Below are 13,562 nucleotides of genomic sequence, written 5' to 3' on the forward strand. Positions count from 1 at the left end.
GGCATCTAATTCCTTCTTGTTTTATCCAAGACTGCCTCCCCTGTTTAATAACAAAAGAGGAAATGTGGTCACCTCCACTAGGGAATATCACCTTAAGGTCAAGTATTCCTAGTATAATATTCTCTCTGTAGAATGCTGGCTCTGAAAAAGAATGCTTTAAAGAAATACATTTGGAAATGTTTTCAGTTATAGAAGATTGGAATTCAACCTGATACATGACAGAAGGCCTAGGTGTTACACACGAAAAATATAGGAATTGTTACTGAATCCATTTTTTGCATTATTATTTAAGCTAGAATATTCTCTAAAAAACAGCACATAGATGAGAAATGTATATATGCTAAAAGGTTCAGCATCAAGGTCTCATGGGAAGAGATTCTTTTTTCTTTTTTTAATTTTCTTGAATGTGGTTTGTGGGTTTTTTCCCACTTTTATAAGGCCCTCTCTAATTTATTCATATTGCACGTAGCACTCCTTTGACACTCAGGAGAAATGTGCCTCACTTAAGTCTGAACTCTTTAGTTAATAGTCTTGCAGCTTCTGGTCTTTGTAATCTATTCTCTGATACACAAAATTCTTCACTGGGATTATAGCCACAATCACAACACTGAGAGCAAGGACCATGAATGAAAACAGATGCAGATTGCTGAAAGGTTGAATCTGGGTTTCAACATATTTGATACTGAATTTCTGACCTTCCACTTGCATGTCAACCCCTTTTCAGACGAATGTGTCCTAAATTGGAATTAGTCTTTCATTTGTATGATGAAATGTCTCTTTTGCTTCTAGAATCTTAGCCTACTTGCAGTGAGACTGATCACCACTATCATGTATGAAAACCTTAAGATGCATGGAGCCAAACTTCTCAAAAATTTAAAGGTGTTATACTGGAATCTTCACATGTTTCATCTTAGTTACATCCACTCTTGTCTGGGTCATAGGTCAGCGATGGAATGTTAGTCAGGAGTGGCACTACAGATATCCTGGAACACCACCAGATTTGGATCTGAGGTGCGTAGACTGACTAGTACCCGTGAGGATGCAGGTTGTATCCCTGGCCTCGCTCAGTGGGTTAAGGATCCAGTATTGCCATGAACTGTGGTGTAGTTCAGCAGATGCAGATTGGATCTGGCGTTGCTGTGGCCGTGGTATAGGCCAGCGTCTGTAACTCTGATTCAACCTCTAGCCCAGGAACCTCCAAATGCTGGAGGTGCGGCCCTAAAAAGACAAAAATATATGCATATATATGTTTGGGTATTCCCTGATGGCTCTGCATGTTAAGGATCTGGTGTTGTAACTGCTGTAGCTCTGGTGGCTGCTATGGCATGGGTTTGATCCCTGGCCTGGGAATTTCCACATGCGGCAGACATAGTCAAAAAATAAATAAGATAATAATAATAATAATTCCTCTTAAATGAGCTAAATAAAAGACAGGATGTGGGTATCATTCAGAATCACAATTAAAGACTCCTTGAAAAAGATATTGAACAAATAAACTATATTCTTGAAATATTTCCTAGTTTCTAAGTCACTTAACTCTTTTTTTTTTCTGTCTTTTTGTCTTTTCTAGTGCTGCACCCGCGCCATATGGAGGTTCCCAGGCTACTGGTCTAATCAGAGGTATAGCCGCTGGCCTTTACCACAGCCAGAGCAACGCAGGATCCTTAACCCACTGAACAAGGCCAGGGATCAAACCTGCAACCTCATCATTCCTAGTAGGATTTGTTAACTACTGAGCCATGACGGGAACTCCATAAATCACCTACTTTTGTCTATTCAAACCAATAAAATATAGTATATCATTTTTTAATCTAATTTGCTCATGGGAAATCCCATTACATATTATCAAACTCAGTGTCAAATGCCTCTTTTCTCTTCATTCCAATATCAAGGTTGATTATGTGCTACTTAACAGATCAGACATAAGCTACTATTACAAAGAAGTGGCAAATATACAAAACAGGTTATTACTCAATAGAGGCTATTTAGTAATATATAACTTACAGTGTAATTGACTTGTTTTCCCCACAAATTTACACTATTGCAAACACCATAAACTATGTTCACTTGCAGTCATAAAAGGGGGATTTATTGTATGTTTCCTGTTTCAGCTGAGATTTTGTTATAACTCCCACAAGTAGTCAAAATGCAAGAGAATTTCAACTTCCTTTAATAACTGATCAGGAGTTCCCATTGTGGCTCAGCGGAAACAAATCTGACTAGCATCCATGAGGACTCAGGTTCGTTCCCTGGCTTTGTTCACTGGGTTAAGGATCCAGCATTGCTGTGAGCTGTTGTGTAAGTCACAGACTTGGCTCAGATCTGGCGTTGTTGTGGCTGTGATGTAGGCCAACGGCTATAGCTCTGATTTGACCCGTAGCCTGGGAAGCTCCATATGCCACAGGTGCAGCCCCCAAAAGACAAAAATGATAACAATAATAATAATTGCTGAAAATTGAATGTGGCTATTATAGAAGGAAATAGGAAGTGGCTATATTGTACCCCCTGGGTGTTTGAGAATCTCTGGTTTGCATCTCTAAGTTGTTATTTAATCATTTTGTCTTTTTAAAAAATTAATTGTAAGAATTTTTTTCCTAAGGAAAAAAAATCAACTTGCTTGTTAAGTTTTGCAGAGTATATTGGACTATATTGTCAAAGCTAGATTTCCTTAGCCACATTTTAGGCCCTTCCCCCAGCAATGTACATTTGCTTCTAAAAAAAATAATAAATAATAATAAAAATCATTTTCCCAAGCACCTCAGTCTAAAGTTACAGCTGTATCTGGTTACTCTTTGGATGGGAAATAGGCCTCCGGTTGCTTTTCTTCTTGGCCTCCAAGTCTTGCTCCTGAATCCTTTCCACACACACTACTCTTATTTCAAAGAGAAACCCCACTGGGAGGCTGGAAGACCTGACTGTGAGAGAAGGAAGTTATGCTAATTCCCGCCCAAGAGACACCAGTGAGCATTTCAAATACTTGCAGCTTAGGAGGGAAAAAGTCTTCCTTCTAGATCAATTCAAAGTTCAGTTATCACGCTTGCAAGTTTTCAGGCTCTGCCATCTCCTCCCTGTCTCCCTCTCACCAGTGCCTTGCTTAGCCCAAGAAATAGAGGACATGGATGGCTGTGTTTCTGGCTGCAGCACTGCCAGGACTTTATGTTTGAAGAATAAATGGCCCCAAGGTGTTTGGGCCACAACTTGTCTGTGTTGCTTCTCTGACATTCAGCAGTTCTTTGTGTCTCAAACATGAAAGATTCCAGAACAGGGGAGTAGGGAGTTCTGGGAAAGGAAAAAACTTTAAAAATGTTTACTCATTTGCTGATGGTAAAATAACAGACTCTTACCTTTGTTAGTTGAGGAGTTTCTAAAGGAGCTATTTTTCAAGAAGAAAGGGTACCTAATAAAAAAAATTTTTTTCAAGAAGAAATACAGTCCAGAGATCCCTTGTGGCCTAGAGGTTAAGGAATCAGCATTGTCACTGCAGTGGTTTGGGTTCAATCCCTGGTCCAAGAACTTCCAAATGCCATGGGCAGGGCCAAAAAAAGAAGAAGAAGGAGAAAAGAAGAAATGCAATCCAATGCAAACATTTATTGAACAAATATTTTACATGTGTCATATGGTGCAATTATTCTTAACCTTTTCCCCAGCCTCTTTGAAACTCTGATGAACAATATGAATTATTTCCCCAGGAAAAAACATACTCACATATAAGTACAGAGCCTCTGCTACAAACTCCCTGAAGTGGAGGCAGGAGTGAAATCACTGAAGCAATGATGGAGAAAACCCTGCTCTCCATCCTCCCTTAAAGATCAACAACTAGGCAGCTATCCATGAACCAAAACAGATCTGGAGAGCTCTGGGGTCCACTTAAGAAAGTTTAGCAACACAGTGGAACAAAAGAATCTGAGAATAACTTCACAGGAAGGAAGTTTCATTTTGCCTGCATTATCCCATTCCTCAAGCCAGCACTGCTCAGGCCCAAGAGAGAACTTCCCACCAAGAAAGGAAGAGTGATTGGAGTGAGTAACTAGCTTCCCCAGTGTTTGGGGCACCATGTGAAGTTCCCACTTCAGTTCTACCCCACCCAGAGACTGGTAAAGCTGAGACACATAGAAACAATTAGGAACAAGGAGGAAAAGCAGGAACCACTAATAGCAATTATTGTTTATAGTGACTGGCTCTACAGACAAATCCCGAAGATTTTTCCACTGAGGAAACTAATACCAGTGCAGTTGCCACAGATGCTCTGTGGATTTCACTGACTTTGGCCCTGTGGATTTCACTAGCTATTGCCCCACAGGTATTTGCACTTGCTGACACAAGCCACTCAAGTCCTTCCCTGCTACCTCCTTCCTCACCCATGCCAGAGCTCAGGAACTACACTCGTGGTCAGCCCAGACCTCTGTGGCTGCATGAGTGCAAGATACCACCTTAGGAGTTACCACTGAGGTGCTCTGCATTGAGAATCCGACTGCAGTGGCTTGGGTTGCTAAAGAGGCACAGGTTCAATACCTGACCCAGTGCAATACCTGCACAGTGGGTTAAATGATTTGGTGTTGCTGCAGATGTGGCCTAGGTCACAGCTATGGCTTGGATTCAATCCCTGGACCAGGAATTTCCATATGTTGTGGGTGCAGCCATTTAAAAAAAAAATGCCAGCCTAGACCCCTATAGTTGACATCCGCTTCCTAATATGTACTTGAAATAGTCCCTCCAGTATCCATTTGCATGCCCTAGCTTGACACCTGTCACCAGTGTCCACAGAAGTGTGCACACCCAGGGGAGATAATACAGCCCCTGAAAAGTATACTGACAGACAAGGCACCCATAGCTGCTTGTGGGTTTGTATCAGGCCTTGTCTTCTGTCACTGGCCTGCACCACTGTACCACATTACCAGCAATTAACCCCTCCAACTATGCACCTGCATACTCCTGGCCTGACCCCCATTATGGGCCTTCTCTACAGTGCACACACACAGAGGGAGACTATACAGCCACAGGAAAACACAGCAACAGCCAGGGCCACCACAGCTACCAATAAGCCCATAATTGGTGCAGCCCTTGCTGTACACTCTGGCCCCCACCACTATGTGTGTTTGCATCTGATACAAGCTCTTCTACACAGGCACCTGCAGCAGGCCTGATAGCCAAGTGTATGCACACAACTGACTCCAGCCACCATCACTGTTTGGCCTGATCATAGCTGCTAGATCCAGAGACATAACTGAGGACCTCAACAGCATTTGCAGCTACTGTAGACCCCCACAGACCTCACCAAGGACGATGCAGTTGTTGATATTGTGGATCCCAAAAGACATCATTAACCCCTGAACTCAGTGCCACCACATGTCCACTCAGTACCTTCCACCTTCCACCATTAGGCCACTCCAGCATGCATCAACACACAAGTGAAAGTCTATTCTTGCCCAGATCAGTCCATGAAGTCTGGAATGTGCAGACATCTATGCAAGGCTACAGAGATCATGAAGAATCAGGGAATCATGACTTCATCAAAGGAATACAATAAGCCATGAGTAACTATTCCCAAGGAAATGGGAATGCAGTAGTTGGCCAACAAAGTATTCAAAGTAATTGTTTTTTTTATTACTCAATGAATTTATTACATTTATAGTTGTACAATGATCATCACAATCCGATTTTATAGGATTTCCATCCCATAACACCAGTGTATCCCCCCACCCCCCGAACTGTCTCTTTTGGAAACCATAAGTTTTTCAAAGTCTGTGAGTCAGCATCTATTCTGCAAAGAAGTTCATTCTGTCCTTTTTTTCAGATTCCACATGTAAATAAAAGCATTTGATGTTGGTGTCTCATTGTATGACTGACTTCACTTAGCATGATAATTTCTAGGTCCATCCATGTTGCTAAAAATGCTGGTATTTGTTTCCTTTTAATGGCTGAGTAATATTCCAATGTGTATATGGACCACATCTTCTTGATCCACTCCTCTGTTGATGGATGTTTAGGTTGTTTCCATGTCTTGGCTATTGCAAATATTGCAGCAATGAACATCGGAGTACATGTATCTTTTTGAGTCATGGTTTTCTCTGGGTAGATGCCCAGGAGTGGGATTGCTCAATCAAATGGTAGTTCTATGTTTAGTTTTCTGAGGAATCTCCATCCTGTTTTCCACAGTGATTGCACCAATGTACAATCCCACCAACAGTGTAATAGGGTTCCTTTTTCTCCACACCCTCTCCAGCACTTACTGTTTGTAGACTTTTTAATGATGGCCATTCTGGCTGGTGTAAGGTGGTACCTCAGAGTGGTTTTGATTTGCATTTCTCTAATAATGAGTGATGTTGAACATCTTTTCATGTTTTTTGGCCATCAGTATATCTTCTTTGGAGAACTGTCTGTTTAGGTTTTCTGCCCATTTTTTTTTGATGGGGTTGTTTGGTTTTTTTGGTATGGAGTTGCAGAAGGTGTTTATAAATTTTGGAGATGAATCCCTTGTCAGTCGATTCATTTGCAAAGATTTTCTCCCATTCTGTGGGTTGTCTTTTTGTTTTGTTTAGGGTTTCCTTTGCTGTGCAGAAACTTTGAAGTTTAATTAGGTCCCATTTGTTTATTTTTGTTTTTATCGTCATTACTCTAAAACGTGGATCTGAGAAGATGTTGCTGTCGTTTATGTCAGAGTGTTTGGCCTATGTTTTCCTCTAGGAGTTTGATAGTGTCTGGTCTTATATCTAAGTCTTGAATCCATCTTGAGTCTATTTTTGTGTGTGGTGTTAGGGAGTGTTTTAATTTCATTCTTTCCCATGTGGCTGTCCAGTTTTCCCAGCACCACTTACTGAACGGACTGTCTTTTCTTCATTGTATATTCTTGCCTCCTTTGTCATAGATGAGTTGGCTGTAGGTGCGTGGGTTGAATTCTGGGCTTTCTATCCTGTTCCACTGATCTATATTTCTGTCTTTGTGCCAATACTATACAGTTTTGATGACTGTAGCTTTGTAGTATAGTCTGAAGTCCTGGAGCCTGATTCCTCCAGCTCCATTTTTCTTTTTCACGATGTCTTTGGCTATTATGGGTCTTTCATGCATCCAAACAAAAGTTAAAATATTTTGTTTGAGTTCTGTGAACCCTGTCCTTGGTAATCTGATAGGGATTGCATTGAATCTGTAGATTGCCTTGGCTAGTATAGTCATTTTGACAATATTAACTCTTCCAATCCAAGAGCATGGTATGTCTTTCCATCTATTTGTGTCATCTTTGATTTCTTTCATCAGCATCTTATAGTTTTCAGAGTACAGGTCTTTTGTCTCTTTAGGTGGGTTTACTCTTAGGTATTTTACTCTTTTGGATGTGATGGCAAACTGGATTGCTTCCCTAATTTCTCTTTCTCATCTTTCATTGTTAGTATATAGAAATGCTGTCAATTTCTGTGTATTAATTTTGTATCCTGTGACTTTGCCAAATTCATTGATGAGCTCTTATAGTTTTCTGGTAGAGTCTTTAGGATTCTCTAGGTATAGTATCATGTCATCTGCAAATAGCGATAGTTTTACTTCTTCCTTTCCAATTTGGATTCCTTTTATCTCTTTTACTTCTCTGATTGCTGTGGCTAGAACTTCCAAAACTATGTTGAATAGTAGTGGTGAGAGTGAACATCCTTGGCTTGTTTGTGATCTCAGCGGGAATTCTTTCAACTTTTCACCATTGAGAATGATGTTAGCTGTGGGTTTGTCATATATGGCCTTTATTGTGTTGCAGTAGTTTCCCTCTATGCTGGCTTTCTGAAGGGTTTTTATCAGAAATGGGTGTTGGATTTTGCAAAGTAATTGTTCTAAATATGCTAAGAGAACTACAAAAGAACACAAATAAATAATTTAACAATATTAGAAAAACAATAGAAAAACAAACTGAGAAGTTCAACAAGGGAGTTCCCATCATGGCTTAGCAGAAACAAATCTGACTAGCATCCATGAGGATGCAGGTTTGATCCCTGGTCTTTCTCAGTGGGTTAAGGATCCGCATTGCCATGAAATATGGTGTAGGTCACAGATGTGGCTTGGATCCTATGTTGCTGTGGCTGTGGTGTAGTCTGGCAGTTATAGCACCTATTTGACCCCTAGTCTGGGAAACTTCATATGCTGCAGGTGCTGCCCTAAAAAGACAAAAAGAAAAGAAAAGAAAGAAGTTCAACAAAACATAAAAATGAGCCAGAAATTTTGGAGACTGAATGAACAGAGAATTCTATAGAGAAATATATACAAAGAAACTTCCAGGATTTCCCGTTGTGGCACAGCGGAAATGAATCCAACTAGGAACCATGATGTTGTAGGTTCAACCTCATGGCCTTACTCAGCGGGTTGAGGACCTGACATTGCCATGAACTGTAGTGTAGGTCGCAGACACAGCTCAGATTCTGGGTTGCTGTGGCTGTGGTGTAGACCAGCAGCTGTAGCTCTGATTTGACCCCTAGCCTGGAAACCTCCATGTGCTACAGGTGCAGCCCTAAAAAAGCCTAAATAAATAAATAAATAAAAGAAACTTCCAGAAGGCTAAGAGCAGATTTCTCAGCACAGATCTTGTGGACCAGGAGACAATGAAATGATATAATTCAAAGTGCTGAAAGAAACAAACTGCCAACCAAGAATAGTTTACCCAGTAAAACTGCCCTTCAGAAGTGAAGGTGGGATAAAGACTTTCCTTAGCAAGCAAAAGTTGAGGGTGTTCTTCATTACTGTACTACCTTACAAAACATGGTGAAAGGAACCGTTCAAGCTGAAATGATGATAATCAGTAACATGAAACTTATGAAAATATACATCACATTGCTTAAATTAGGCATATAGTCAGATTCAGAATACTCTAATACTGTAATATGGTATTTTGTTAGCTACTTTAGTATAAAAGTTAAAGGACAAAAGTATTAATAAAAAGCTATAGCTCTGGACTTCCCTGGTGCCCTACCAATTAATGATCTGGCATTGTCACTGCTATGGCTTGGGGTCACTGCTGTGGTGCATGTTAAATTCCTGGACCAGGAATTTTTGTATGATGTGGGAACAGCCATCCTCTTCTCCAAAAAGCTATAGCTCCAATAATTCATAATGGATACACAATATAAAGAGATATAAGTTGTGACATCAAAAACACAAAAGAGGAAGTAAAAAGTAGAGTTTTATAGGTGATCAAAGTTTGCTATCAATGTAAAATAGGTTGATACATATATAATATGCTTTATGTAAGTGCCATGGTAGCCACAAAGGAAAAACCTACAGCAAATTCACAAAATATAAAGAGAAAGGAATCAAAGCATACCACTATGGAAAATCACTAATTCACAAAGGAAGACAGTATAAAAGGAAGAAAGGAGCAGGGGACTAAAAAACAGCCAGAAAACAATAAGATAAGATTGGTAAGACCTTACCTACCAATAATTAATCTAAATGTAAATGGATTGAATTATCCAAGCAAAAGATGTGAAGTAGCTGGATGGATAAAAAAAAAAAAAATAGACTTGACTATATGCTGCCTACCAGAGGCTCACTTCAGCTTTAAGGACACATGTAGGCTCAAAACGAAGGGATGAAAAAAGATATTCCATACAAAGTGGAAGCCAAAAGAGAGAAGGGGTAGATATATTTGTATCAGACAAAATTGACTTTAAGCCTATTTTGGTAACAAGAGACAAATAAGTTCACCATGCAATAAGTATATAACAATTATAAATATATATGCATCCAACATCCAGGCACTTATAATAAACAAATACTAACAGATCTAAAGTGAGAAATAGACAGTGCAATTCTAGATTTCAAAACCTATTTCAATAATAGATAGATGATCCAGACAGAAAAATCAACAAGAAAATGTAGGATTTGGCACACACTTCAAACCAAATTGACTCAACAGACGTATAGAAAACATTCCAACCAACAGCAAGAGAATATATATTATTCTCAAGTGCACAGAGAATATCCTCTATATGATGGGTTATGAAACAAGGCTTGGTAGATGTAAAAAGATTGAAATCATATCAAGTATCTTTTCTAACCATAATGGTATGAAAGTAGAAATTAGTAACAGGAGGAAAGCTGTGAAAATTAAAAAATAGTGGAAATTTAAAAACACCCAGAAGAACAAGCAATGAGTCATACAAGGAATAAAAAAGGAAATAAAACACAGTAAACAAACTGTGGTACATTGTAAAAGCAGTTCTAAGAGGGAAGTGTATAGTGATAAACACCTTCACTAAGAAAAAGGAAGATTTCAAATACCTTAACTTTTTGCCCAAGAAACTAGAAAAAGAATAAAAAACTAAGCCCACAATTAGTAAAAGGAAGGAAATAAAAAAGATCAAAGTAGATATACATGAAGTAGAGTCCAGAAAAGCATTAGAAAAGATTAATGTAACTAAGTGCTAGTTTTTCAAAAAGATAAACAAAATTGACAAACCTTTAGCTAGGCTAAGAAAAAAGAGAGAAGACTCAAATAAGAAATTACTATGAATAATTATATGCCAATGAGTTGACTAACCTAGAAGAAATGAATAAATTCCTAGAAACATACACCTACCAAGACTGACTCATGAAAACAAAGAAAATCTAAACAGGCCAATAATGGCTAAGAAGATTAAATCAGTAATCATATACCTCCCAATAAGTAAAGCATAGGACCAGATAGTTTCACTGTAAATTCTACCAAACTTTTAAAGAAGGACAGAGACCAATATTTCTTTCGAACTCTTCTAAAACACTAAAGAGAAAGAAAGACTCCCAAATTTATTTTACAAGTCCAGCATCACTCTGATACCAAAGCCAGATAAGAACATCACAAGGAAAGAAAACTACAGACCATATCTCTGATAAATGTAGATACAAAAATTCTCAGAAAAATACTAGCAAACCAAGTGGAAGAGCACATTAAAAGGATCATATAGAAGTTCTCTTCTGACACAGTGGGTTAAGGATCTGGTGTTGTCACTGCTGTGGCTCAGGTCACCCTGTGGCATGAGCTCAATCCTTGGCCTGGAAACTTCTGCATTCTTCATGTGCAGTCAAAAAACAGGGAGAGAGAAAAAATGGATCATACATCATTATCAAGCAGGATTTATTCTTTGGATGCAAGGATGATGGTTCACCATATGAAAATGAATAAATGAGATACACTTTAATAGGGTGAAAGATAAATATCATATGATCATCTCAATAGATGCAGAGAAAGCATTTGGCAAAATACAATAATCCTTCCACAACAAAAATGCTCAAAAAATTGCATACAGGGGTTCCTGTCATGGCTCAGTGGTTAACGAATCTGACTAGGAACCATGAGGTTGTGGGTTTGATCCCTGGCTTCACTTAGTGGGTTGAGGATCCGGCATTGCTGTGAGCTGTGGTGTAGGTTGCAGATGCGGCTCGGGTCCCATCTTGCTGTGGCTCTGGCGAAGGCCAGTGGCTACAGCTCTGATTAAACCTCTAGCCTGGGAACCTCCATATGCTGTGGGTGCAGCCCTAAATAGATTTAAAAAAAAAAGGAAGAAAAAAAATTGCATACAGAAGGAAAATAATATAATAAAGGCCATATATAACAAGCACACGGCTAAAGTACGCTCAATGGTGAAAGGTTGAAAGCTTTTCTTCTATGATTGGGAACAAGACACAGATGCCCACTCTTGTAATTGACATAGAAGTACTGGAAGTCCTAGCCAGAGTAATCAGGCAAGAAAAAATAAAAGGTATCCAAATTGGAAAGAAAAAATTAAAATTTTCTTTGTTTGCTGATGTAGAAAGTCCCAGATTCTACCAAAAACACTCTCAGAATTAGTCAATGGGTTCAGTACAATTGCAGGATACAAAATCAACATACATAAGTCAGGTGCATTTCTATGTACCAACAATGAAAAAGAAATAAATCAATCCTGGAGTTTCATGTAGTCTAGTGGTTAAATATTTTGCATTGTCACTTCTGTGGGTCGGGTTCAACCCCTGGCCAAGAATTTCTGTACGCTGCAGGTGAAGCCGAAAAAGAAAGAAATTAAAAATAAAGAAAACAATCCCATTCACTATAAATCAAAACCAATAAAATACCTAGAAATAAATTTTTTTTTTTTTTTTGCTTTTTAGGGCCACACCCGTGGCATATGGAGGTTCCCAAGCTAGGGGTCGAATCAGAGCTGTAGCCACCTGCCTACGCCAGGGCCACAACAACACGAGATCTGAGCCACGTCTGTGACCTACACCACAGCTCACAGCAACGCCAGATCCCTAACCCACTGAGCAAGGTCAGGGACTGAACCCGCAACCTCATGGTTCCTAGTCGGATTCATTAACCACTGCGCCATGACGGGAATTCCCTTAGAAATAAATTTAACCAAGGAGGTGAAAGGTTTGTACATTGAAAACCATAAAACAATGATTGCACTTGAAGAAAACACAAATAAATGGGAAGATATAATGCATCAAAGAATTAAAATTATTAAGTTGTTCATACTACCCACAGCCATCTACAGAGTCAAACCTATCTCTATTAAATTCCAATAGCATTTTTCACAGAAATAGAAAAACAATCCTAAAATTTGTATGGAACTACAAAAGACCCTGCATAGCCAAAGCACACTGAAAAAGAACAGAGCTGGAGGCATCACACTTCCTGATTTCAGACTATACTACAAAGCTATTGTAATCAAAATAGCATGTATTGACATAAAAACAGACACATAATCCAATGGAACAAAATCAAGAAATAAACCCATGTGTACATGATCAGCTAATATCAGACAAAGGAGCCAAAGGTATTCGATGAGGAAAAAAAATATTCTCTTGAATAAATGGTGCTGAGACAAATGCATAGCCACATGCAGAAGAATGGAATTGGACCCCTAACTTATGCCTTACACAAAAATTAAGTTGAAATGGATTAAAGACTTAAACAGGTTTGAGACATGAAACCATGAAAGTTCTAGAGGAAAACAAGGGGACATCTCATTTACATTGGTCTTTGCAATGATTCTTTGTGTGTGTGTGTTGGCGGGGGCGGGGGCAGAATAGGACACCTTAAAGCACAATCAAAAAAATAAAACTAATAAATAAAAAAGAAGGGAGTTCTCATTGTGGCTCAGAAGGTTATGAACCTGACTAGTATCCATGAGGATGTAGGTTTGATGCCTGGCCTTCCTCAGTGGGTTAAGGATCTGGTGTTGCCATGAGCTGTGATGTAGGTCACAGATACAGCTCAGATCTGGCAATGCTGTGGCTGTGGTGTAGGCCGGCAGCTGTAACTCCAATTCAACCCCTAGCCTGGGAACCTCCATATGCCACAGGTGTGGCCCTAAAAAGCAATAAATAAATAAAAATAAAACCTTCTACACAGCAAAGAAAATCAACGAAATGAAAAAGCAATCTAGAGAAAGGGAGAAAATATTTACAAATCTTTTATCTGATAAGAGATTAATATCTAAAATATATAAAGAACTCATATAGCTCAACATCAAAAAGAAAAAACCCCATACAATCCAATGTAAAAATGAGCTATCTAGGAATTCCATCATGGCTCAATGGAAATGAATTTGAGTAGCATCCACGAGGACGCAAGT

General features: G+C 39.1%; 1 protein-coding gene across 1 annotated transcript; it reads right to left on the reverse strand.

Moving 5' to 3' along the window:
* Window positions 1-522: 522 nt before the first annotated feature.
* CUZD1 (CUB and zona pellucida like domains 1) lies at window positions 523-5,378 on the reverse strand. The gene is given in 7 exon segments (XM_053743490.1): window positions 523-673; window positions 675-791; window positions 793-898; window positions 901-962; window positions 964-1,024; window positions 3,345-3,397; window positions 5,362-5,378. Coding segments are annotated over 7 exon segments (567 nt in total).
* Between the last annotated feature and the right edge of the window lie 8,184 nt (window positions 5,379-13,562).

This window comes from Phacochoerus africanus, chromosome 3, assembly GCF_016906955.1.
Source record: "Phacochoerus africanus isolate WHEZ1 chromosome 3, ROS_Pafr_v1, whole genome shotgun sequence".
In the NCBI taxonomy this organism is placed as follows: Eukaryota; Metazoa; Chordata; class Mammalia; order Artiodactyla; family Suidae; genus Phacochoerus; species Phacochoerus africanus.